The sequence below is a fragment of the Cyrtonyx montezumae genome, unplaced genomic scaffold (genome assembly GCF_038088225.1).
Source record: "Cyrtonyx montezumae isolate F1298 unplaced genomic scaffold, pur_monq_1.0 scaffold_39, whole genome shotgun sequence".
Classification (NCBI taxonomy): Eukaryota; Metazoa; Chordata; class Aves; order Galliformes; family Odontophoridae; genus Cyrtonyx; species Cyrtonyx montezumae.
In genome coordinates, this window is record NW_027072044.1 from 1,197,418 (window position 1) to 1,223,267 (window position 25,850).

At 57.0% G+C, this 25,850-nt stretch overlaps 3 protein-coding genes across 4 annotated transcripts; 1 reads left to right on the forward strand and 2 right to left on the reverse strand.

Annotated features, from left to right (window-relative positions):
- Window positions 1–3,088: 3,088 nt before the first annotated feature.
- C2CD4C (C2 calcium dependent domain containing 4C) lies at window positions 3,089–4,330 on the reverse strand. The gene has a single exon (XM_065745930.1). It carries the CDS (start codon window positions 4,328–4,330, stop codon window positions 3,089–3,091), a length of 1,242 nt encoding a protein of 413 aa, XP_065602002.1.
- Window positions 4,331–9,120: 4,790 nt separating this feature from the next.
- On the reverse strand, window positions 9,121–13,296 carry SHC2 (SHC adaptor protein 2). The gene is given in 13 exon segments (XM_065745902.1): window positions 9,121–9,474; window positions 9,552–9,853; window positions 9,960–10,112; window positions 10,228–10,294; window positions 10,378–10,543; window positions 10,667–10,793; window positions 10,951–11,002; window positions 11,209–11,262; window positions 11,360–11,479; window positions 11,650–11,710; window positions 12,008–12,078; window positions 12,635–13,204; window positions 13,207–13,296. Coding segments are annotated over 13 exon segments (1,962 nt in total). The 3' UTR covers window positions 9,121–9,345.
- Window positions 13,297–17,556: 4,260 nt separating this feature from the next.
- LOC136054611 (hippocampus abundant transcript 1 protein-like) lies at window positions 17,557–25,369 on the forward strand. 2 transcript variants are annotated; one of them, XM_065745921.1, is made up of 12 exons: window positions 17,557–17,720; window positions 19,344–19,439; window positions 19,619–19,681; window positions 20,788–20,915; window positions 21,344–21,458; window positions 22,004–22,222; window positions 23,220–23,333; window positions 23,673–23,744; window positions 24,138–24,250; window positions 24,400–24,497; window positions 24,577–24,743; window positions 24,832–25,369. In XM_065745921.1, the coding sequence occupies exons 1-12, from the start codon at window positions 17,637–17,639 to the stop codon at window positions 25,039–25,041; spliced, it is 1,479 nt and encodes a 492-aa protein (XP_065601993.1). In that variant the 5' UTR covers window positions 17,557–17,636; the 3' UTR covers window positions 25,042–25,369. The 2 variants fall into 2 exon arrangements, with proteins under 2 accessions (XP_065601993.1, XP_065601994.1); XM_065745922.1 differs by lacking the exon at window positions 23,220–23,333.
- Window positions 25,370–25,850: the final 481 nt, after the last annotated feature.

The window sequence follows — 25,850 nt, forward strand, 5'->3', positions numbered from 1 at the left end:
CACTGTGCCCCATGCCCACTGAGACAGCACTGCTCCCACACAGGCTGCTCAGAGCCTGGGAGTGATGCTCGGGATCAGACTGCAGCTGGGGCAGCCCCACAGTGCCCAGGGCCCTGCAGCCCCCGCAACCGGACCAGGCAGCCAAGGTGTTGCCAAGCAACGGGAAGAAGCTATTTTTTTTTAATATTATTTATTATTATTATTATTATTTTTAACCAAAACGGTAAAACAGCAGCTTCGTCGGAGCAGGGGGTGCTGCCAGGCTGCCCCCAGCCCCAACAGCACCCAAATATCTGCAGGGAAAGGTAATGACTGCACCCACCCCTAACCCTGGACCCCAACCCCATCCATCCCACAGCCCCCAGCACAGAGCCTCACTGCAGCCCACCCCCAGCTCAGGGTCTAACCCCGGGCTCTGGAAGCTGTATTTCTCTCCTCTAACAACTCAATTAGTAATTCAGAGCTAAATCTTCCCCCACGAGCCGCCCCTCTGACTGTTTCCCATGCTTTGCATACTGAGCACTTGAGGGATTTTTAGTGTTTTCAGGCTGACCCCATCCACTCTAGTTCCAACTAACTTAATCAGACTCATTTCATTGCTAACTGCTGTAGCATTTACACCTCTAGAAATAAAAACTACTTTAATTTCCTGGCACCTGCCAAGTTTTCACCACGCTGCTTTCTGTGCCCCTGGGGCCAGGAGGAGGGAGGGCGGATCTGTTTGGCATTCCTATTCTTTATTTCTCCTAAAAATGACAAATTATTAGAACGGTGGAAATTAGGGAAAAAAAAAGAAATGCTGCAGACAAACCTCCTTCATTTCTTCAGCAGCTGCTTGTCAGAGGTGGGTTGGTGGGGGGAGGCTGTCCCCAGTGCTTCCCATCATGGGGAGGGGGGGTAGTCAGCAGCACATGAGAGAGCAGAAAGGAGGGGAACATCAGGAGCTGGGTACCACCCGCAACTGTTTTAGAAAGACTTTATTGCACTAAAAAGGGGAAATCATCTGTAAACAAACATTCCATTCATGAATATATAAATATCCAGCCACAGAAATATCATAAAGCAGGAACGTTAGAAAAGAGCTACAGGGAGGAAGGACCCTGCCAGGACTCCGCATCCACCCTCCCATCCGTCACAGCAGCAAGTCCCAGGGCCCAGCTAAGTCCTGGGACAGGGAAGGGGGGATGGCACAAGCTCCTAGCCCTCCATTCCCCCCCCATGGGGCCAGCCCCAAGCCAACGAGCAGCCCCCAGCCCTGCTCTCAGCCTTCCCCCTACCCCAAAACCCAGAGACACACAGCACAGCTCTACCATGGGGGGGGGGGCTGTGGCACCCCCAGCCCTTCTTGAGCACTGAAACCTTATGAACTGGTCCTGGCCCCAGCCTCTGGCCACCAGCTGGGTGTCCCCTGTCCCCAGCAGCACCCACTTTGCTTGGTGCTGAGCTCAGCACCCCCTCCTCCCCCAGGCCAGGGGATGGAGGAAGAGCAAAGGTGGGCACTGCTTAGTTGTTCCTGGGGAGAGCAGTGGGAAGCAGCAGGTGGGAAACCCCCTGTGGCAAAGGGATGCGTCTGTTCCTCGCGTCCTGCATGGTTTGTTTTCAGCCACAAGCTCAACAAACAGCCACGATCACCCCGAATCCCCCCGACATGCAAACAGCACGCGACCAGAACCATGCCTCATATACCTGAAACATATTTACAGACAGAAGTAAAACACGCTGGGAAAGATCAGCCTCAGATATAAATAGCCAACACTGAAATCTGCCATCTGCTGCAAAGGACAAGGAAGGAACATCAACCGCCACCAACAGAGGTTAACACACAGGGACACATGTGCGTGCGTCCACACGTGCTGGAGGGGGGCAGAGAGGAGCAATGCTATTTCTGCTCCTTTTCACAAAAAAAAGAAAGAAAGAACATGCAGGTAACACCACACCAAACAACAACGAAGTGTCTGTTTCAGCCACCTGCAGATACCCCAGCTTGGATTTCCCCCCGTTCCAGCATCTCCAGGCAGCACTGGGAGCCAGTGTGCCAACACAGCCCCGTTTGGGGACTGGGTCCCACCAGGGGAGGGGCTTTTGTGTTCCCAGGGCCATGGCTCTCCCTGTGGGTGGGAGCAGAAACTCCCAACCCCCTGAGCACTCATAGATGAGGGAGGGTAGAAGAAGGGAGGGCAGCCCAGATCCCAGCCTGCCACCTGTCCCTGGTGCCACGCAGGTACACAGCCAGCAGCACTCAGGGAGATGGGGATGGAGGGGGGGATGGGTGCTGCTCCTGTTGCTTGGGGTCAGCTGGGACAATGCCCCAGCATTCATACCCACCCCCCCCCTGGCCGTGTGCCCCCCAGCCCCTATCAGCTGCCATCCAGGTTTGGGCAAATCCAAATGCCTCTGGAGTTCCTGCAGCTGTTATCCACTGGGAGGGGTGGGGGGGGTCAGTACCTGGGGGGTGCTGCTCAGGATGGGAGGGCATCCCAGAGGCTGCGGGGTGTCAGGCAGAGCTGACCTGCACACCCTATGTGGTCCCAGGAAGGGACTCAGAAAGACCACAGGTGTGAGTCAGCCACGGGGCCACCTCCCAGGGACCCCAGCCAGGTTCCTGGGTCACCTCTGCAGCATTTTCTCTGCAGTTTCCAAGACTACAAAGCTTGACTTTTAAATGAAAGCCAAGGTCAATGCCATCATCAGATAGCAGGAGCTAAGGCTTGGAAAGAGGTGGCAATAAGCATGCTGCAGAGCTCTACGCGCTTCCAACCTTCACGCTGGCCAGCTGGAGGCCACGGGGACCAGAAAGGGAAGAGCCCAGCAGCTGACATCCATCCATCCAAAGGGGACAGGGCGGGTGGCTCCTGCTGTGCTCCAGGAGCCGCAGCCCTGGGCAGGGAATTGGAACAGAGGGAAGAGGCTGGCACAGGAGGGCTGCTTCTGGCAGCTCTGCTTCCGGGGACCTGGCCCTGCAGGGTCCCTGAGCTCTGCCACAGCCCTGGCCCTCCTCTGGGAGCCCCTATTTCAGAGAGGCCAGGGCTGGCCCCAGCCCTCCCGTGCCCCAGCCCCACGGGCACGCTCCCTGCGGGGGCTGCTGGGCCTACAGAAGGGCGCTGAGCGGGAGCTCCTTCTCCCCCAGCAGCGTGTCCCTCTTCAGGCTGCTGCCCTTGTTGACCACCTTCAGCTTGAGGGACAGCTTCCTGACGTGGCTGGGGCCCAGCCCGTCGAAGAAGAAGTCCTCATTGAAGACGGGGTTGCGGCTGTTCTTGATGATGGTGCTGCGCTGCTTCTGCAGCTTCCCCGGGTTGAGGCACAGAGAAACGCAGCAGTGGATGCCACGCACGTCGACCAGGGCGTCGTAGAGGTCCTCAGCGCAGATGAGCCTCACACGGAGCCGGGCGTTGCAAGGATCATAGTCAGCGGTCAGACGGAGCCGCCCACCCCGGCTGAGCCGCAGGCTGTGCTCGCGGGGCCGGCCCTGCGGCAGCTCCGTGCCCGCTGCCGGCGGTCCCCCGGCCGGAGCGCTCCTGGAGCGACGCTGCGCGCTGGGGCTGGTGTCGGCCGAGCTGTCGTCGGTGGACAGCGAGCTGTTGCGAGCCACCGAGTGCTTCAGCTTGATGACCTTAGACTGGCTCTCCTGGCTGAAGATCTTCAGCAGAGAGACGGAGCGGGAGAGGAGGGGTGAGCCAAAGGGCGAGGACTCGGCCGAGGAGCACGTGTCGCTTTCGCCGCCGCTGAAATAGCGGCCGGGGTGCATGAGGGCTGCCCCGAGGTCGGCAGGTGCCTGGGATCTGCTCTCGCCGTTGAGCTTGGCCCTGCGCTGGGCGCTGGGAGAGGTGGCCGGCGACGGGCAGAGGCTGCTGTGCTCGCTGTGGAAGAGCGATTCCTTCCGTCGGGTGTGGGGGCTCTCCACGAGCGTGGCGAAGCCATAGGAGGTCTGCGCCTTGGGGACGTAGGGCAGCGACATGGCTGTCTGCGCCTGCGGGTCCGCGTTGGTGCTGAAGCCTCCCTCGGCCGTCCAGTCCTCGGCGCTCTCGATCTGGATGATGTGACGGCCGGATGCCTTCGCACGGGGCCGGCTGGGAGGCCGGGGGCTGCGTGGGGTCTTGCGGCCCGCCAGGTCCTGCTCCGAGACAGAGGGACCCAGGGTGGGCTGCGCAGTGGGTTCGGTACCCTCGGGCTCAGCGGGTGCAGCGCTCAGCTTGGGAGGGATGAAGAAGTCGGGGATCTTATCGGGGGTGAGGACGTTGCTATAGCGGGAGCCCCGCGGGGAATCGTCCGGCCCCGAGCCCCGTGCACCGCTGCTCTCCGCCATGCCGCGCAGCCGCTCCAGGAGCCACATGTTGCCGCCGGGTGCAGGGCTGGAAGAGATAACGATCGGAAACGCTGTCACCGGGAACCGGGCAACGGCGAACCGCGAGCCTCGCGGGTGATGGGAACGGGGATGGGGAAGGGAAGGGCCGCGCCGAGCGAGACCGACACGCAGGGGAGGGGAGGAAGGACTCGACCGCGCTGCGGGGCACCGGGACCCTCCGGCCCCGGGGGAAACGGACGGGGAAGGACCGGACCGCGCCGCGGGACGTCGCGACCGAGACGCTCCAGCCGTGCAACGGGGATCGGGAAGGAACCGTCCGCACCGACGGGCACCGGGACCCGCAGCCCCGGGACCCCGCGACGCGCGGCGGAGCCACCGGACCCGAGCGCTGGGAGCGATGGGACGGGGCGGCCGTGACGCACGGAGAGCTGTGCCGAGCCGGGCCGGGCCGCCCACCGGGCAGCTGCCGTTTCCGCTGCTGGAGCCGCTGCCGCACCTGGACCGGAGCCGCCGCCGCAGACCCGGGTGGGAGCGGACGCGCTTTTATACGGCCCCGCCGCTCCCCGCCGCGCCGCCGCCGTAATTCTCCGAGCGCTGCGCCCTCACATTTCCCGCACAGCTCCGGGCATCCCGGGGGATGCTGCCGGGCAGCTCCGAGCACCGGGACGGGTCGGGTCGGAACCCAGCTCTGCCCCACGGCCCCTTCTAACCCGGGGAGCGGCATGCCGCAGCCCGCTCCCCACCCATCCCGGGTCGCTCTGCCGTGAAACCACGGGTGGGACCGTGACTGGAGTGGGAACGGACACGGCAGCCCCGTGGTGTCCCCGGTTTCCTCCCGCCTGGGGTCCTGAGAGAGAGCATGGAGTGGAGCCCACTGCCAGCCTGGTGCTTTCCCTGCTCCAAGCTCTTGAGCTCATCAAAGCACTGAACAAAGCCAACAGCACTCCAAAGCAGCTCAGAGCTGAAGGACTCGCTGAGTGCATTAAGTGGTTTAATATCGTGGCTGGAAGGAGTGGGGAAGGCAATGCCACTTGTCACACATTTCGCTAGCACCAGGGTGGGATATGGCCCAGACGGTGCTGGGGACACCAGGGGCAAAATCATCAGCAGAATCCAGAGAGCATTGCTGCAGCCCACAGGGGACAGGCAGGAGATCTTCAGACCGGGAGGGTGAGCTCCAGACAGGTGCCACAAGGACCGACATTGTCCCGCCATGGGGACAGAGCTACTCAGAGCAGGATGGGGCCTGGTCGGGGCCAGCAGGGGTTCCTCCTACCCCAGGGATGCTGCCAGCAGTCAGGAAGGCTCCATTCTCCCCATGAACAGTCCACAGCAGCACAGGGCTGGGTATAATCACCAGAAGTGAAAGCCTGGCTCGGTGAGCTCATTCAGTTCGTATCGTGGCAGCCAAGCACCATGAAAAGGGTGGGATTTTCTCAGCAGATCGCTCTGCCCCGTGGGGAGCTCTGACAAAATGCAGATTTCCACCTGGGAACGGGTTGCTCAGCGCAGCAGTCCCTCTCTCACTGCAGGGACAGATCTGGGAGAAGCCACTGGGATCAGTAAATGGAGCATGAAGGGTTTGGGAAGCACCCCTGAGTCCTGGGAGGTGTCCGGGCTGGGATATCTGTTGGGCAGCACTGGGGAGGGGGAATGGCAGCCCTGTGGATGCCTTTGGGGCTCAGCACTGCAGTGCTGGCTCCACCCGGGGGGAAAGTGAATGGAGACAGAGAGAGGAGGAAGAGGCTCAAGGAAAAGGTGAACAAAAGGCTGGTGTTTACCTTTCCTCCACCCATGTACAACGGGAGGTAAATAAAGTGCAGAAATGGTTGAGTTCCCCGGAGATAACAAAGAGCGTTGGAGCGGGGCCAGCCCTGCCCGCGTGATCTGTTTGGGATCAACAGTCCCTGGAGCACGGAGGGGAGCAGCGTGACGTGGGGCTGGGGAAGAAGAGGGGCTGCAAAAGCCACGGTGTGCTCGTGGGACCCGGATTGCAGCGAACGGACAGCAGCAGGGATCGCGGTGCTGGGTCACGCAGTGGGGATGCAGGCTGTACCCGGGCTGCTCCATCCAGCTTTGCTCCACGCCGTGGGCTCAGGACCAGCGTTCACCTCCAGCGCTGCGTTGCCACAGACACTGCGCTCGGAGGGAGGTGCCAGACCACAGATAGAGACGGGCAGGGAACAAATGCTTGCAGGGTTGGGAGAAAACGAGCTTTCCAGTGCTTCCAAAATGGGCTGCAGACCATCACACAGCACTGCGGAGCTGGAAGAGGTGGTTTTGCCTTCCTGGCTGCCCCCCTCCCCCGCCCCTCCTCCCTCCCGCGGCCTTCAAGGGCTCCGTGCCTTCCCACGAGTGACACAGAGATGGACAAGGGTCGGCTTCCACGCCAGCCTGGAGGGGGCTGGGGGTGCACAGCATCCAGCAGTGCCCGGGCTCAACGCGGCAGAGGGGCGATGCCTGGCTGGGGGACACGGCGGAGCTGGAGACGGAGTCAGGGCTGGGACATGGCAGAGCTGGGGATGCGGAGCCGGCAGCGTGCTACCACCTGCTGGAGGATGGGAAGCAGAATCCCCCTCTCTCCTCCCCCCCCCCTCACAGTGGGGCAGCACCGCACGGCAGCGACCCCTCCTTCCCCACCGCCCGGCAGAAATTCAATTTCAGATGCGAGCACTCCTGGGAACCGACGCTCTGATTGCATTATTCATGTCCATAGTTAACTCGGTAAAGGGCTCATATTTAATTGTTTTCTGTTTCAAGAGCTGTGCAGCTCTCAGCTCATCTCCCCACGCCGCACGGCCCTGACTGTGTGCTGGGGCTGAGAGGTTTGTGGGGGGGGGGGGGGGGGGGAGAGGGAGGGAGTGCTCTCTTTCTGGTGCAACAAGAGCTGAACCCCCCCCCTAAAACATGACGTGCCAGCCCCGCCAGGCTCGCAGCATCTCAGGCAGCAGCTGGTGCGAGGTGCGGGCTGGTTCTCCGACAGTGAAGAAAGCAGGGGCTCTCGCTGCCTTTTCCTGCCTCTGCTATTGAGGGAATGGTGCAATTATCTTTGCAGACACATTACTACATGAAAAAAAATAGCAGCTGAGATGGAAGCGCTGCATCCCTGTAGGTATTTGACTATCAATGGAAAATTACACATTCATTACTGGGCTTTATTTGGCAATGATTATATTCATTGAGTCACCCAGCACGCAGACAAACCCACTCCCCTCCCCCCCCCCCACACACAGTACTGACCCTGCCCGGAGGGACGACCCCAGGGTGTGATCCTGTTCCCCCAGGCCCAGCATTGGCACTGGGCACAGTGAACAGAGAGTGCTTAATGGGGACCCCCAGGTGTCAGTGCTGGAACTGAGCTCAAAGCCTGCCTGGAGCTCGCTGCCAAAGCTCCATACCCAGCCCACGCTTTGCAGCCAGAGCCCACTGGGGCTGAGCACCCATTGCCATGGGGAACACACCCCCTGGCAGCCTGGCCCTGCTGCTAGCTCCAAAAGCCTTTCGTGCCCAGGATCTGGGCTCAGGCAGGGCTTTTCCTGCCTTTACCAATTTCAGCAAATGCCTTTTTATCACCTGGCCACGCAGCACAGCCAGGAGCTACGGTCATGGCCAGGCTCAGCTCCCGCTCCCAGTCTGTAGTCATTAGCAGGTGATGAATGACAGCTCAGCTCTGCTCTGTGCTGCTCTGATGCCAGCCTGGCTGTAGCGTGAGACAAGGCTGCACCAGACACCTTGGCAGCATCTTGGCCTCTGCAGCCAGCCCGGCTCCAGAAGGAGATGCTGGAGCTTTGAGGTGATGTGTGCCCGGCTGGAGGGTGCAGCCACAAATGTGGGACCAGCCAGGAGCTGACAGTGATGGAGAAGTCCACCTGGCACCCTCTGTGTCCCCATCTTTGTCCCTGTTTTGTGCTGGCACAGAAGCACAGGCAGCCTCCAGCCCTCTCCCCTGTGAGCACTGTGCCCGGAGCAGCATGAACAGCAGGGAACTTACTCATTTCCAGGTTTAATTAGAAACGTAATCGAAACAATGAACCCGTGCCGAGTGACGAGAGACGGGATGGTGAACATCATAAAAACCTGCCAAAGCTCCAGCCAGGTGGGGGCCCAGGGCTGGGGATGTTTCTCCCCCTGCCAGCCCCAGCTTTGCAGCCTCACTGCTTCCCCACGCCGTCCCCACAGAGACTCCATCCTGGCCCCCATCTCAGGGCCACACAGAGCTCCAGGGGCTCTGTGAGCTCATGGAGAGAAGGCAGCTGGAAATCTGGAACCAACGGGAAAACCCAGCAGCACCAGCTCTGAGAGATGCTTGTGCCCAGCCCTGCCAGTCAGAGCCCCAGCAGAGATGCAGTCCCCATGGATGTAGGGGGGAGGTCCCCAATGTCCTGGCAGAGAGAAGGGACTGAGGCAGGAGTTGGGTCCTGAGCAGCAGTGCTGGGTGAGAGGCAGAGCTCAGTGGGTGGGGGCCAGAGCCCCAGCAGCCCCTCTCATGCATGCACACGTGAACACATGCACACTGCTTGACTTATCCCACCCCAGGAGCCCGGGGACGATGCTCCTGTCCCTGCCCCCCTCCCCTCTTTGCTCCATGTCTCTTGTGCCAGGATGCAGCAGCAGCAGTGGGTATGGGAACGGTGGTGTCCGGGGCAGAGGGCACAGGGCAGCCCCTCTGGCAGCACAGGCTGCTTCACCCCCAGCACGTTCCCACGTTGTCTGCAGATATCCCTCATCTGAGCAGCGTTTTGCTACTGCACATGGAATAAATATCTGTGTGTCCGTGGGGGCAAGGGGCCCCGTGTGAACAATGGAGAGAAGGCATTGTGGGTGGGAGGACAATGGAGGAACAGCACGTCCCCTTGGGGAGGGGGACCATGAGACCCTACTGGGGACCGGGACAGGGACACTGACCCTGAGGGCCTTTGACTCTCTCCAGAAGACAGGCACTAAGAGAGGAGGGGAGTGCAGAGGAGCCCTAGTTTTACCTTGGGCTGGGGCAAGATCGGTGCCAGGGGAGTGGGGTGGGGGGGCTCACGTACCCCCTTGCATCACTGCTTCCTCTGGACAACCTGGCGGAGGTGCAGCTCACTCTCTGCAGCCACAATGGGCTGCTCGTTCTGCCGATGATGGCTGATGAGGTGGCTGATGCTCTCAAAGAGCACATCCTTGGTCCTCACCTGGGGTGGGGACATAGCATGCCTGAAGATCCCGGCAGCTGTTCCCAGCCCCCCAACCCCCTCCACCTTGCCCTTACCACGCCCTCGGGATCCACCAGCAGCAGATGCTTGGGCTGCCCACTGTGCATGCCCGTCAGGACATACTGCCCTGGGTTGGTGATACTGTCCCTCACCAGGAAGTCCCCATCCATCTGCAGGAGTTTCTCAGCATCCCGTCGGCTCATCTTCCCATGGTACCACGGCTCCTTCCTCAGTTGCTCCTCTGTGGGGGCTATGGGAGCCTTCCGGGTGGGGGGACTCGGCCACTGATCCTCGATGAGGGGACTGACATTGCTCCCCGCAATGCATTTGTGGAGCTTCAGGGCATCTTCAAAAGGCCCTACAGGGACCGGGGGTGGGGGGAGGGGGGAACACCACTGCTCTGGAGCATGGGGCTGGGCAGACTAATGTCCAGGACACCCCTCAACCCCAGCCCATCACCTTACTCATATCAAAAAGGTCCTTTTTCGGGCTCTCCTCTGGTGCTGCGTGAGAAGCATCGGGTTCCAGGCTCTGTGTGTTCACATACATGTGCTCCTCGTAATCCCGAGGCACCAGGGGGTGCCCGTCTGCCTGCAGATACCCATCGCAGGACTGGCCTGTGGGGACTGGGCATCACCACCTGCACAGGCCAGCTGGGAGCAGGGTCCCCTCCACAGCCCCTGCGGGAACCCCAATGCCACCAGCATCAACATTTCCAGCAGTGGTACCCACCCTGGTTCTCTGGGTCCCAGGGCTGCCCTGGCTGGCTCGACAGCTCTCGTCTGAGTGCTAACACACCCTGGGAACAGGAGACAGCAAGGGCACTGGGGGGGACTGACCCTGGGCCCTCACTGTGGGGCTAGCAGTAGTTCCAGGGCTCACCTGATGGGAGGGCTGAACGCGGACACGGCCTGGGAACGCACTGTGCTGGAGGCGGGAGTCGATCAGCCCTCCTGGGGGCGGCTCCTTGCCCGGGATGCTGTTGTAGTAGTCATGCTCGGCCGCCTCATCATCCTCCCCCCATGCCGACTCCTCCATCCCCAGCACCCTTGTGCAGAACGCAGCAGGGAGCGGGGGCAGCTGGGGACACACTGCCCAGCCCCAGTCCCAGCAAGGACAAGGACAATGGCAAGGGGATGGAGGGATATAATTGGGGGGGACCCAGCCCTACCTGTCCGGGGGCACCACCGCCTTGGGTGGGCTGTGCAGGTACTGCTTGAAGCGCAGCTCGAAGGCCTGTCCCACCGTGTTGATGACACTCTGTGCCAGCCCGTCGCAGCACTCCAGGATGTGGCAGGCTGTGAACAGTCAGGAGGACAGACACATGGCTCGAGCCTTCCCCCACGCTCACAGCAACCCCTCAAGGAGCCCCCCAGCTGCCCCTCACACCCCACCAAGAGGTGCCCTACTCCAGCCCAGCTCATCCCTTCTCCGTGCCCTGGGGATCAGCATCACCTCTCTGGTTGATGGGGTCCTTGGCGACGTAGGCGACGTAGTCCGTGGTGTCCTGGGGACACAGAGGGTGTTTGGGGCTCATGTCCTGTGGCTGCGTGGAGAGCGGGGCTGAGGCTGCCAGTCCCAGACTCAGCCCTGTCTGTCCCAGCCCCAGTGACCGGGCTGTCCCTGAATTTCGGCTCAGCCTGGCCCCGCCATGGGATGGGCAGCCCCATGTCCCCGCTCCTTGAGTGTGGGGCCGGGACATGAGAGCCTCACCATGTCCCCACCGGAGGCGAAGGAGATGGACTGCATGTGGTGGTTGGCGATGATCTGTGGGGCACGGCCACAGTGGGGTTACTCGGGGAGGCCACCAACACCCGGCTCAGAGCTGAGGTTGGAGGCAGAGTCTGGGATGCCTGGCCCTCACCTGGCGTGTGGTAGGGATCATGAGGTTCAGGCCATCAATGGAGATGTTGACAGCGATGCTCATGCCGGCGAAGCGGAGGTTGCTCTTGCCCAGGATGGAGAAGAGAGCTTTGCTGGGAGCCTGATGGGGGACAGGAGCACGGGGGCAATGTTGCCCTTCCAGAGAGCCTTTATAGAGTGGGGTAAACAGAGAGGGTGCCCAACACCCCAGGCTCTGCACCGAGATCAGCCCTAGCACCCTGCCCATAGCCCTAGGAAAGCAGAGAGGGACGGGCCTGGGTGGGAACTCACCTTCTTCTTCCAGATGCCCTTCACACCCGGCACTGCCTCGTACAGTCTGTTGATGGCTTCTCTGCAAGCCCCAAGTCCCACAACATTACTGCTGCAGATCCCAGATGTTTCCTGGCTGCTTTCCCTTCCTGTAGCTCTGGGAGTATCATCCCCGAGCAGCCGCAATGTCCCCCAGCCTCCCCCAGTGTCACGGGGCTGGTGGTACGTCATCCCCACTGGGGCCACCTCCCCTATCCTCTTTCCACCCATTGATCCAATGCCCATCACCGCATTGCTGCCTCTGTCTCAGCATGCGGGGTGGCCTCGACAGGGCAGGGGGTCCTCCCAGCCCTGACCCCCCCATCTCTGCAGGTCCTACCTGGTGACCTGCGTCCGCGTGTTGAAGTCGAGGGATCTCATGGAGCGCAGCACCTCGATGCACCCCATGTACTGCAGGACAGGAGGGAAGGTCAGAGAAGCCTCAAGGAATATTGCCAGCCCCATGCAGGTGATGGAGAGGAGCTGAGTGCCAGTGACAAGGGCCTGCTTTGGCACCAGCTCCAGAGCTGCTCCCCTCTGCCTGTGGGCTTTGTGCAGGGCTGGATATGGCTGCCAGCATCCCATACCCACCGAGATGAACATGTGGATGAGGAAAACTTGAGGCTCCAGCCCTGAACACTGTACAGGGCTGGGTTGGTCTGGAGCAAGGCCAGCAGCCTCTGGGCCCACTGACCATTTCTGCTGCCCTCGCACTGAGCCCCAGGTGAGGCTGGGCAATGGGCTCCCACCGTGCACTGTTCAGGCCCTGGGCTGTGTGTCCTGCTTGGCTACAGGGGCACCCCACAGTGCCCATCCCAGGACATAGGAGTCCTGCCCAGTCCTTCAGGATTCTGCGACCATGTCACAGTGAGGAGCAAGCAGAGGGGGCTTCCAGCTGCCCCGAGTGCTAGGGGGCTTCACACCTTCCCACACCAAACCAGAGAGCAGCGGGGCCGGCAGCACTTACCCTAACGATGTAGGAGACGCCAGGACCCAGCACCCGCTCGTCGGGATGCAGCCAGCCCTGGGCCGGCTTGTTGATGAAGCTGCCCTTGCGGTTCCACTCGTCCCCGGCCGGCCGGGCTCCCTCCACCCTCGCCGCTTTCCTGGCAGCCCCGGCCCCTCCACGCAGCCTGCTCATCACCTGCAGCGAGCACGGAGCCGAGCAGCCCGGCTCGCAGGCTCCCAGCACGGCGGCCAGGCTGGACGGAGCCCCCCCGGGCTCCACGGCTCCTCCCGTTTTGGCCGGCGAGGACAGCTCCTTGCTGGAACCCGAAGGGCTGCGGCTGAGAAAACCTCCTGGACCGGGGAACTTCCACTGGGGCATCCGAGGCAGCAGCATGCAGAAGGTGGTGCCCGCCTCCGGCTCCTCGCCAGCGGCGGGGCACGGCTGTGCCAACCCCGGGGCCGCACCGGGATGCGATGGGGCCGGGGCCGGCATAGGGGCGGCCGGAGGATGGCGCGGCCGTGCCGCGGCCCTCAGCGGCTCATCCCGAAAGCGATCATACTTGGGCTCGGGGAGCATGCCCCGCAGCCCCGGCCGAGCCGAACGCTCCCGCTCCCGTTCCGCTGCCGCGCCGGCTCCCGCCCCCCACCCGCTCCCCCGGGGCCGCGCAGCGCTGATGTCATGGTGTGAGAGCTCCGCCGCCCGCCCCGGCCCCTCCCGGCTGCTCGAGCATCCCCGCCTCCCGCCCGCTCCGGCCCCGCGACCCCCGCCTTCGCCGTCCGCACGGCCCCGCCAGCACCCCGAGCTCCCCTGGCACCGCTCAGCATCGCTCAGCCCAGGGATCACCCGGCATCACCCACCCCTGAGATCATCCAGCATCACCCAGCCCTGAGATCACTCGGCATCACCCAGCCCCCCCCCCCAGCACCCTGCAGCATCACCCGACCCCGAACCACCCCGGTTGTGCTCCATCCTGGGATGCTTCCAATGGTGGGAGCCCCAAAAGAGCCAACTGTGGTCCCTGCTCCGATTCGGGGATACCCGAGGGTGAGGTCGGAGGAGCTCTTTCCTGCACAACACGGGGTGCCTGTGCTGACAGAGAGAGCCCCAGGTATGGCTTGGCCCCATTCCCGCACCTGGGATGCCCCCAGGGGCGAGCAGGAAGCTTCTGGAAGGGGCCAGCAGCCCCTGGCCGCTGCCTTCACCTGCAAAAAGGACATTTTCTCCATTGTAATACCACTCCATCATCAGGAAGCGTTTGCAGGGTGCCTGGGGCTGCTCGGGAGGTGGGGGGGTTGCGGGGGGCTTTGCTGCGCAGCGGGGCTGGCTTATTTCTGTGCCTCCCAACCCAGTGGTCTTGTCCACTCTGATTTTGTCTGGCTCTCACTTGTTATATCTGCCTGGAGGGCTCAGGCAAGTAAAAAGCACAATCATTTTCTTGCTGCTTTGCCAGTATCTGCAGCAAGCAGGCAAGAGGAAAGTGTGTGTGGGGGGTGGGGGGGAACTTAAAGGGACTTTCTGACCTCAAAACAATCGTGTCACACTCCCCTCCTCCAACCCTAGAGCTTTTTTCTTCCCAGCGATTCAAAGGACTCAGACCTCTTGCCGAGCCTGCCGTCCTCCCACAGCATCCACCCGCAGCATCTGAGCAGAGGGGCAGCTCAGCCTGCATGAGGCATCACACCCAGCGTGGGGGCACCCGGCATGACTCACACACTGGGGACCAAGCCCAGAGCCACCTCCTCACCCCGAGTCCTCCCTCGGGAGCTGTTTGGTTGTTTTTTGGTTGGGTTTTTTTTTTTCTGCCTTTCCACTTTCAGCTGAGAGGCTTTGGAAGGTTGAGCGGGATGCTCTGCTGCAGAGGGGTCGGGTCTCTGCCCCACAGACAGAACCGGAGCCTCCCTGGGGGCCCGCAGTGCCCTGGGCAATGCACAGCCGCCTTTATCTCTCCTTCTCTTCACTGTCTCCTGCTCCCTGGCAGATGATGGGGGTGAAAGCCAGTAATCGCTCTAAGTGCAATCGATAAATCAGGGTAATAGAATTACATACATTTGCTGTTGCCATATTAGGAACCTCTTCTCTCAGCCTCTCTCTGCCCTTCTTGTTTTGGTTTTCAGACCACTGCAAAGTGCTGAAACCAGCTGGGCTCCTGCAAGCTCCCCTGGCCAGCTCCAGCCTGGACCCAGGGGGTGGGGTTGGACCATGCAGACCCTGCCTGGGGCAAGCAGCTTTTGGTCCCATCATTTTATCCCGCATGTGAGAAACACTCACAAAGCCAATAATTAGGCACAGGCGAGGATCTCAGAGAGCAGTATTTTATTTCATCATTGCTGTGGTGGGTGCTCTGCAAGCAGAAGTGCCTCCTGTAAGGAAAACGAGCCCTTGTATCTCCTAATCCCCAGCCCCCCTCCCTGCTGCCAGGTTCACATTCTTCACGTGGTAGTTGACCAAGTCATCTCCCTTTATTCCTCCAAGGAAGCAGAACCCACAAGACAGTCACCAAGCCAGTATCTCCCCTTCATACACCTGCCAGGTAACTTTTGTGTCCTCTTGAGCAGTTCTGGGTGCAGATATCTGTCTCAGCCTTTACCTTTGGTTGCCTGCCCTCCCCCCAGCCATCCTCCACGGCCCCCAAGCTGTTTCTGTATGACTGCCAGCTCCTGCAGGCTGCTCCCCAGTCCTGCACAGGTCCCTGATGGATTATTTTCATCTCATTAGCAGCTGGTTTCAGGCTCTGGAGAGCTAGCTTTGCAGCAAGGGCTTCCCTGCCCTCCCCCCTTCATTTTCTTTTAATCATTAGTGGAAGGAAAGCTTCCAGGGATAAAGATCACAGCCTCAGGTGCTCTGCTGGCACCACGGAGCATCTTGTCATCCGGGAAGAAAACCCTCTATCCCCAGTGCAGTGTTAGAAAGCAGCATTCCTTTATTCCTCAATACAGACCGAGCGACTTGACAAACAAGCGTGCCCTCTCAGAGAGAGAGAATTCAGAGAAAACAAGGCTGCTCACCCAGCAAGCAAAGCTGAAATGGAATGTTTTAGAATTAGCACCCACTGATTCCTTTTGCTAAACGAATAGATTGATCCTTAAACTAATATTCTGATTCCTGTTGTTAAAGAAAGCAGCCTATTTCACCCCCCACGGTGAGGGCCCTGCAGAACCGCCCAGGGCATCCAGCTCACCATGTCCAGCCACAGAACAGCCTCAGAACAGCCAGGGCTGACTTCCAAGTCTTTCCAGGCTGCAGCCCATCACATTTCTAGCTGAGATACTGCAAGAGGCTCCTGTGGCCCCAATACACGTGGCTCTGGCACCAACCCACATGCCCAGAACCAGTGGAGTCAGGGGTGGACGATGTGGAGAGGAGTGGGAGGCGAGGGGAAGCAGCTCTGACCTCCCGCCCTGACTCTCTCCATTTGCATAGCTTTTCTAAACGGTGCCTAATGAATCTCCTTACACCTCTGGCACTGCATGAGGGGAATAAACATCAAGGACTCTCCAATCCGTGAAGCATTAATTAGGAGAGGGGACACACATACCAGCAGTGTCGCTGAAGTGAGCTGAGTGCTGAGCCCAGGGACATGGCTGCCAGTGTCCCTAGTAGTGGGTTTGGGGTGAGGGGGCTGGGACCCTGCTGGGAAGGCACCTGCTTGCTTGCTTTCCCCACCTGAGAAGGGATGCAAGCTTTCCCTTTGGCTCTACTGAAAGTAGCTGTGCTTCGCTCTGCCTCGCAGAGAAGCTGTGCCAGCACAGAGGAGCCCTCCCTGAAACATTAATCCCCTGAGTGCTGACGCATCAAGGCACATAAAAGCAAGCATGGTGAAAGAGGAGAGCTGGTCAGGGCTGTGGGGCTGCACCACGCTCCTGCTGGGCCTGTAGCAGCACTGGGCAGGGCTGAACGCTCAGGTCAGGTCACTTGCAATGTCCCTTGGTCCCTTGCCTCCCTGGGGCTCCCCTTGATTTCAGCCCATCTGTGTCTTTAACGCAGGGATAGGGTACTCTTTCACAGGGGCTGCAGCAATTGAGGCACACAGAGACCGAACTCCTTACTCCAACCCCCTGAGCAAAGCAAGGCAGAGCCTGGGGCTGCTCCTGGGATGCAAAACCACCAACTCCCGAGGCAGAAAGAACCCACACGGTGGTCCTGGAGGCATAGGGGCACATCAGGACACCGTGGAATGGTTGTCTGACAACAACAGGACACAAGGGAATGGTTTTAAGCTAAACGATGAGAGTTTCAGATTGTTGGAGAGAGGGAAATCCTTTACGCTGAGGCAGTGAGGCCCCCAGAGCTACCTGGAGCTGCAGTACTCCTGGTCAGCTAGAGTTGGTGGAGGGCACTCAGCCCACGGAGGGGTGGAGGGGCTGTAGGTCCCCCCCAACCCAACCCAACCCAACCCAACCACGCTGCCACTCTCTGACTTAACGCAGCCCAGGAGCTCAGCGTTGAACCCCCGCTCAGTGCTCGAGCTGCCGATACACCGGGCTCCTCCTGCAGCACTCCAGCCCGATAAAAGCACAGCGCGGAGCCCGACGCCGGCTGCAGGCCACGCGGCCCTAATTAGCGCGGGTTAATTGCGCGCCGCCGCCACCCAGCGCATCCCATCATGCCTTGCGCCACTCCCGGCAGATGTGTGACGTCACAACCCCACCCCCTCCCATCCTGGAGGGCTGAACCGCGAGGCCCCGCCCCTCGACCCCTTCCAACCAATGGGCAGGCAGGCGGGCAGCGGAGCAGTCAATGGGACGCGAGCGCTCAACGCGCGACTGCGGAGCGCCGGAAGTGGCCGGAACGCCATCGTCTGGGCGACGGGGGCGCGGTCCGCGGGGCGGGAGGGGCCTACGGGCCGGGCCGCCCCCCCCTTCCCCCGCTCCATCCGCCGCCCTCTCCCGCCGCGCAGCCCCGGGTCCCCCGCTCTGACCCCACCCGTTGGGCGCGGGTCCGAGCTGGGCTCGGCGGGGCCCGCCGCAGGGAGGATGGGGCAGCCGCGGAGGCCGGAGAACGGCAGCGGCCTGGCGGCGCCATGACCGGCGAGAAGAAGAAGAAGAAGCGGCTCAACCGCAGCGTCCTGCTGGCCAAGAAGATCGTCATACGGGACGGGGCCGGCGTGAGTGGTGGGGCCGAGGGAGGGAGGGAGGGAGGGAAGGAAGGAAGGAAGGCAGGCAGGCAGGCAGGCTCGGCCCTAATTCGTGTCACGCGTCCCCAGACTGCTGTACCGGCAGCATCTGATCCCTTACACCGAGCCACACCGACGGTGGGGGGGGTGGGGCGGCTCTGCCCGTCCGAACCTCCTCCGGACACGGTTGCTCCTCTGACCCCACGGGGGTTCTGTTGCCCCGGGTGTGGATGTGCGTGGGGACTCTGGGATGACGGCACTGTCGTTGTATGGCGAGCTGCCTTCGGGTCTGTGTGAAACGTTGGCTTGTTCAGAGAGTTCTGTGCTGCAGGAGAGGAGCAGCGCCGTGTGGAGCTGCGGGGATCGCTGCTCTGCACCTATAGAGTGCTGGGTTACAGCTGTATGGCAGATCAGAAACAGGTACACGTGTGGGGCATAAGGTGGTGAGCTCTTCCCATGCTCCTGCTCATCGATCTGTGTAGCAGGCTCTTGGCATTCTCGTTAGCATCTTATGTTTTGTAGCTGTGCGTCCTCAAGAGGAGCTGCCTTGTGGGGTGACTCCAAAGATTAGCTCTTCTCCATTAAGGAGCGTAATGCCATGAGGTGAATGATGAGTGGAAGCTGTGAACAGGTTCTGCGTGTGCTGTGTAAGGAGGTGGGCTGTTAGTTTTGTTTCAGTTGTGATAGAAACATTTGATAGTTGAAAGAGCACAAGGAGGGGTGATGAAAGCAAGAGAGGGCTGCTGTTTTCTGCAGAGGAATTGTTAGCGAGGTGCCTTTGTGCCACCCTGGGCCTTCTTCCTCTGCAGTGAAAAAATCATCTCATTTATGCACAGTAACACTGCTGTGTGCCACAGTCTCCCCTGGGGCAGGGTCGGGTCCCTCTTGGCTCAGTGTTGGTGACTTGATTCCTTTAAGGAGGCTTCACTTCTTTGCTGAGCTGAAGTCATGCTGTTGCTAACGTGAGGAACTATCTCCTGTGGGAGAGCACATTGTGCTACTGAATGTTTGGTCTGTGCAGTTCTCTGATGTAATTCGACTGAAGTTTTTCCTCTGTTTCCTCGTGATTTCTTTTACTTGTGAGCTCGTGACTTTGCAAGAATGTCCTGTGTGGCAGGAGATAACCTTCTGGGCAGGCAGCTGAACAAATGCTGCCCTAGAAGTGCTGGGAGAGATCTTTAATGAAAGTAAGAGAAGCAAGCTCTTCAGGGCTTTGTTTTTTTTTGTGAAGTTGATGTAAAAGATTTGCTTTTTCCATCGTGCTGGGCACGTGGAGTCAGCACTGAGGACCAAAGCTGCCTCTCCAAACTTGTAGAGCCTTTTCTGAGGTGTTGCATGCACTGCTGTCAAAATAGGCAGAGGGGGTCCATGTCAAAGCTCTTAAGGTGAGGGTTGAAAGGATGGTATGTTCAGTTCTCTGTAGGGAAGGGTTAAAGGTGTCGAGGATGGTAGTTCTTAGGAGGGGAAGGAAAGAAAGAAACCAATTGGCTTTATAGGATTGGTAAATGCAGGAGGGACTGCTTCAGTCAGAGCCGACATTTCAGCTCCCAACTAAATGTATTTATCCCAGAGCAGGATGTGCATATCTTTTTAATTAGGAGCTTTGTTTTGCAGCGACAGGGGATTGGAGAGCCCAGCGTGTACCACGCAGTGGTGGTGATTTTCCTGGAGTTCTTTGCCTGGGGTTTACTGACCACTCCAATGCTGACGGTGAGTGAGCATCCTTGGGAACGCTGCCTCTTGGAGCTGAGGTTTGCCTTGGGATGCTGATGTCCTTCCCATTTTCCCCATGTTGTGTTCTCAGAGGCAGCTATAGGCACCAGTTGCCTGCAGGAATGGAAACCTTGTTAAGTTGCTAGCATCTTGTTTTCTTATTTTTCCTCCTCTAGGTGTTACACCAGACTTTTCCTCAGCATACGTTCTTGATGAATGGTCTGATTCATGGAGTCAAGGTAAGGGCTATTCCTACTGCTCTCATGGGTGCATATAATGAAGTCTAACCAGTACCTCTGTTTCACTGGAGTCTGAGTTCAGAGCAGGAAGTGGCAGTCTGTGCCATTTGCTGATGTCAGCCAGTATGTGATGTTCATATTTAATGTTGGGTTGCTTGCTAGCAGATCTGATGGAAAAGGATTGATAGAGCATAAGAAATTGGGAGGTTTGTGTAGTTGACCTTACTGAGCAGTATTAACAGTGTTGTTGGTGCCTGTTTGGAGGTGTAACAGCTGTGTTTCAGCTGGAAGCATGCTAAATCATTGTGATATCAGCTATGGAACCAAACTGTGGAGAATAACAAAGCGAGAGATCAATGATATCTGAACTGATTGGGAAGAAAAACTGCAATTGAACTGACCTTAGTGGGCTCTCATCAGAGAAAGTAGGGAGTGTGCTGTGGTGAATGGACTCTGTGAGTAGACCAGCACTCCCAGAGCAAAATTTGAGGCAACAGCAGTGGAAAAAACAACAGCCACGTGTTCTGACTCAGAAGTGAGGCAAGGCACGTTGCTAGACCATGGTTCAGGTGAAAAAGATCTCAAGAAATGGCATCAGAGAGGTTCCCTTCCATGCGAGTCAGGCACTCCCCACTGTGCTTAAGGACAATCCCCTGCTTATCTCTGCTTTGAAAGACTCTGAAAGGCACTGAACCGTTTTATTTGTGCTTAATGGTTTTGGTTTCTCGTCAGGTCTGATTTGTCTCCATCTAAGAGAGCTTTCCCTAGAACTGTAGCAGATGTTAATGGGACAGAGCTGTGCCAATATCTTTTTAGGTACTGGCAGGGCAACTCCCTGCTGCACAAGTGTGCCTGGGAAGAGCACAGCTGCAGGCTGAGCAGCTGCAGAGAATGGAAGTGGTTGGATGATTTAGTAGCATCTAGCTGATGGAGGATTTTATTTTCCTCACTGAAAATGTGAGCAATGTAGTGAACTGTTATGCCTTGGTAACGGTGCCTGCCTGTAGGAAATAGGAATGGGTTGCCTTATTTTTATCTTCACGTGTTGTTTCCAAAAGCTCTTGTTGTTAACAGTCAAATTTGGTCACTTTTCTGTCTTTTCTTAGGGTCTGCTTTCTTTTCTAAGTGCCCCTCTGATTGGTGCTCTCTCTGATGTCTGGGGCAGGAAATCCTTCCTCCTCCTCACTGTCTTCTTCACGTGTGCACCAATTCCCCTTATGAAGATCAGTCCATGGTGAGTTTGTTAAAACTGAGTGGTTCTGAGAAGAAGAGCAAGTGTGAAGATCAACAGAGAAGGATTTGCTGATGTTGCCTCTGGAGATGAGCTGGAAGTGTCTGTCCAGTAGAGAAGGAGCCTGGGCATGTAGCCTTTCCCCAGCCTAGAGATTAATTTGCTTGTCCAGTTCTTCCAGAAGGTTCAGTTTCAGGAAGAAAATCTTTATTGCTTCGACTGGTAAAACATAAGCTATAACATAAGGGGGAAAATAAGTCATAAAACTTCCTAGGCCACAAGCCTGCAGCTCAGTGTTGCTGAGTGCTTTATGATGCAATGAAATGGGGTGGACTGGAGGAAGAATATGGAAGGAGTGGTAATTCAGCAGCTGAATTTGCTTCTGCCGTGTGGCTGGTGTCTAACTGTGCCTTTGGTAACACCTATTTCAGGTGGTATTTTGCTGTCATTTCCATGTCTGGAGTCTTTGCTGTCACCTTCTCTGTGATTTTTGCCTACGTTGCTGATATCACACAGGAGCATGAACGCAGCACGGCGTATGGCCTGGTAAGGAGTTTGTCTCTCAATAACAGGCTTGTCTCTCAAAGGAAGTACTTGGGGTCTCACAGTTAGGACTGGTGGAAAATTAGGGTGGGAGACTTACAGACATCAAGCTTGAGGGCGGTACCTGTTACAAGGTGATGTAGGCTTTGCTAACGTTAGCCTCCCTGTTCTTGCTTCTCTTTGAGCACTGAGAGAGCAAGCTAACTTCTATGTGATCTGAACTCCAGCTGTGTTGTTGCTTAGCCTCCAAATCAGCCTGGTAAAGAGATCAGGCCATGGTACTGGTGTGCATCCAAGTAGCCTGTGGTTGTGCCCTTCCTATGGAACTGCTGAAGGTACCATAACCAATAAGGACAGTTAGGATAGCTTTAATTGCCTTTTGCTAGAACTCAGCCTGGATGGCAGTAAGCAGACATAACACATCTCTGTGTACAAGAGTCCCTGTCCACCTGGATTGTCTCCTTCAAAGATGGCAAAATTAATACTTTGACTTCTGTGGAGGAGAAAATAGGCTCAGAAGAGGCTGTATTAATCCTTTATGCTTCTAGGTGTCAGCCACGTTTGCTGCTAGTCTGGTCACAAGCCCAGCAATCGGTGCATACCTTTCCCAAGCCTATGGTGATACACTAGTAGTTGTGCTAGCTTCAGGTGTTGCTTTGCTGGATATTGGTTTCATCCTGCTGGCTGTGCCAGAATCTCTGCCAGAAGAGATGCGCCCGGTCTCCTGGGGAGCTCCAATCTCTTGGGAACAAGCAGACCCCTTTGCTGTAAGTAATCTTGCTGCTGTTTTTCTGCACTCTCCTAGTATTTGTAGGTGCTTTAGTTCTGCTATTTTCTCTCAAAAGAAGGATGCATTCCACAAAAGATGGAGATGAACGCTGGCAAAGGTATAGTGTTTAAGTGAGAGCAGACTGTATAAAACTAACAGCTTCTGTATTACCTAGTGTAGCTACATATCTAAAGTCTTAAAGCAAGAGCATCTCTTGGAGGAAATGTGCCAGTTTGAAGTATCAGAGAATCATAGAACGACTCAGGTTGGTAGGGATGCTCTCAGGGAATTGTTCTCCCAATATACGTAACTGGGATTATCCCAACCCATGGGCCCACCTTTCATCAGGGTCCCTCTGGGTGGCATCACCTGTAGTCAGTCTGTCCAATGTCTGAACCAGAAAGTTATTGTGGGTGGACTCTGGGAGTCTTGGATTGCATTGTAGCCCTCAGTGGTGGTATTCCACTTAAGCACAATAAGCAGTGAGATCACAGCTTTCCAGGTGCACCATGGTTTCTACCTCCTGCTGCAATATGAGCTGCTTTACTTAGCAGTGGGATTTTTGTCAGGAGAAGTCTTGTGTATCCCTGGCTTTTTAGGGCTTTGCTTACGGTGGTGAGCTTTGCAGAGTTTCACCTTTCCTCTGCTTGCTTGGAGAATTACATTGGCAGTGTGAGGGAGCAAAAATTGGGATTAAAAGCACTTGGCCATAAATGTAAGCAACTGAAAAGTAGAAATTCCTCATTCCAACGTGTAAGTTGATGTTGTTTTGTGTCTGGTGTGCTGTGGCAGTGTTCACATCTTCATCTGGAATGCTGGGTATTTGCTATTTATGAGCAGAAGCCATTTACAGAGGGCTGTTACGAGTAAACAAGTGTGATCTTATCCAGACATTCCCTTTTTTCATGTGAGATGGTGACTTAAACTCTTCTGTTTACCTGGAGAATGTGCAATGCTTTTAACTTTTTCTTCCCCCCCCCTCTTCTTTTCTGTAGTCTTTGAGGAAAGTGGGTCAGGATTCCACAGTGCTGCTCATCTGTATCACTGTCTTTCTCTCCTACCTTCCTGAAGCTGGCCAGTATTCCAGTTTTTTCCTGTACCTGCGACAGGTCAGTGTACTGCAAGCAGGGAAGGCTCTGAATGCAGAAACCCAGCCTGGAAATGTTCCCTAAGCTGCATGTCCATGGGGAGCTGATGTTGGCCAATAGCTTAGTAAAGCTGAAACCATGAGAGTGATGTGTTCCAGCTTTCCTTAAGAAAATAAATAAATGTGGGAGCTTCTTGGTCACTTTGGAGGCATTTTATTCCAGCGTGGAGGTGGAATGTACAGTTGATTAATGCTTTAGGAAATAAGTGCTGTCAGTAAATGTTGGTGATGCTGATGGAGTGGTTTCTGATGGATGGTGCACTTCTCTTGCCTGAAAAATCCCTTTTTGGTGTTCTCACAGGTCATTGGTTTTTCCTCAGAGACTGTGGCAGCATTTATCGGTGTCGTTGGAATTCTCTCTATACTGGCTCAGGTGAGAAGCAATTTCTGCTTATGGTCTAAGACTCAGGCTATGGGAAGATGCTAAACTTCTGTTAATTTGCGTTGATGACTTGTCAGAATCCCTGGGACTACTCAGATACCATCAGTGCCACTTCCAGCTGCCTGTGGTCACTCCCTTCTTGTCTTTTGGGTGCAGCTGTTGTCAGGGAATAACAAACCATGGTGTGGCCCTCTGTTGCCCTGCAAAGCATCGTAGATTATGCTTCAGTTGTCATAAAGAGGGACACTGGTTTCAAAGAGAGTGTGATTGGGATGGAGGAGTGCCTGTGTGTGGTAGAGCAGTCTCACAGCAGCAGGAGTTCCCTCTGAATCCTCTTGTTCTTCAGTGTGTCATCTCTGTGCTTACTTCTTCTTTTACTTCCAGACAGTAGTGTTGGGAATTCTCATGCGTTCAATAGGAAATAAGAACACCATCCTGCTGGGATTGGGCTTCCAGATCCTGCAGCTTGCCTGGTATGGCTTTGGATCACAGCCATGGTAAGAGTTTACCCACGTTTGGTTTCTCCCTCTGTGGCTTTGTGACAGATCTCTGTCCCCAGCAGAGGGAGATGCTGCTCCAGCACAGTGCTGGTCTATAGCAGCTCCTTGGGAGCCTGCCTCCTGACTGCTGTCCCTTTCTCTCCAAGGATGATGTGGGCAGCAGGGGCTGTGGCTGCCATGTCTAGCATCACCTTCCCAGCCATCAGTGCCATGGTGTCTAGGAACGCGGACCCTGACCAGCAGGGTAGGTCCAATTGCTTATTTGTCTCATGGGTAAGTTCATCCTAGCAGCAGTTTGGATCACAAATGTTCTCTGTCCCCAGGTGTAGTGCAGGGGATGATCACTGGAATTCGGGGTCTGTGTAATGGCCTGGGGCCAGCTCTCTATGGCTTTGTCTTCTATCTCTTCCACGTGGAATTGAATGAAATGGCCGAGGTGGAAACTTTGGGTAAGGCCTCCAAACCCAACATGGCCAACCCAACAGATGAGGTAATCTGTTCAGCTTTATCATTCAGATTTGAGGTGCTTCTTCTGGCGTTGCCTTCGGCGTTAATCATTCCTTTGTTTCTCCCTACAGAGCAGCATTATCCCAGGGCCTCCTTTCCTGTTTGGAGCTTGTTCTGTCTTGCTGTCACTCCTGGTGGCCTTGTTCATTCCAGAACACAACCTTACTCTGAGATCAGGCAGCCACAAAAAACACAGTAACGGAGCCCAGACCCACACCCACAGCCCCCAGGCTGGAGCTTCGGATGGCAAGGAGCCCCTGCTTGAGGACAGCAGTGTATGAGGTTGGGAGAGAAGGACCTGGCTTGTGTCTCAACTCCAGATCAAGGACGGACTTAGACAGCTGGGGTTTGGGGAGAGAGGGTGGGAGGCAAGAAGGAGTGAGATAAGACTGTGCCACTAGCAGCTCACGAGAAGGGAAGTGGTTTCCCTTCAAGCCAAATATACTCAGCTGGTGCAAAAATTGAATTGTATGGTCTGGTGCTGATGGAAAGGGGAGATACCGAACTGCTCTGCATGAAGGGATATTTCTTTAAAGCAAACTTGCCCTTGTTGTGAACACTGAACTTCATGGTGTGACCTGCCAAAATACTCAACTCGTCAGTGAAAAATTAAGGAGCTAGCATTGTCTGTGTTCTAATGTGAACTAACTCATGTGCCAGCCAGAATAAAACAAGGCATCTGTGACATTGCCCCATCCCCTTACGTAATTGGTACCCAGTGCTGATCCCATCACAGCTGAGTTGGCTGACCTCAGCCTGGGGGAGGCCGAGAAGCTGTGGTGCAGCATATGCAGCTCACACTGGGATAACACACCGAGTAAAAAGTGTGCATGGATGGAGAATAGAAAGCGTAGTCAACATCCTGAGGCTATGGTGGATTTGTCCATTTTGGCCCAAGTGACACTTAGATGAGAAATTGATGCTGTCCTGAGCTCTCAAGAGAGAATGGGCAGATTATGGGTGCTTAGAGATGGTCAGCGTTGGTATTTTCCATGGGGGTTTCTGTTGTCTTTGTGTTGGCTTTTGTTGCTGTTGTTAGGCTGATGTAACACTTCTGTCTGTCACTACCTCCTTAGGAAGTGGATAGAAG

Coding starts and splice junctions, on each gene's coding strand:
- LOC136054611 (XM_065745921.1), top strand. CDS start 17,637: ATGACCGGCGAGAAGAAGAAGAAGAAGCGGCTCAACCGCAGCGTCCTG. Junction 17,721..19,343: donor TCATACGGGACGGGGCCGGC/GTGAGTGGTGGG, acceptor TTTGTTTTGCAG/CGACAGGGGATTGGAGAGCC. Junction 24,251..24,399: donor GGCTTTGGATCACAGCCATG/GTAAGAGTTTAC, acceptor TTTCTCTCCAAG/GATGATGTGGGCAGCAGGGG.
- C2CD4C (XM_065745930.1), bottom strand. CDS start 4,330: ATGTGGCTCCTGGAGCGGCTGCGCGGCATGGCGGAGAGCAGCGGTGCA.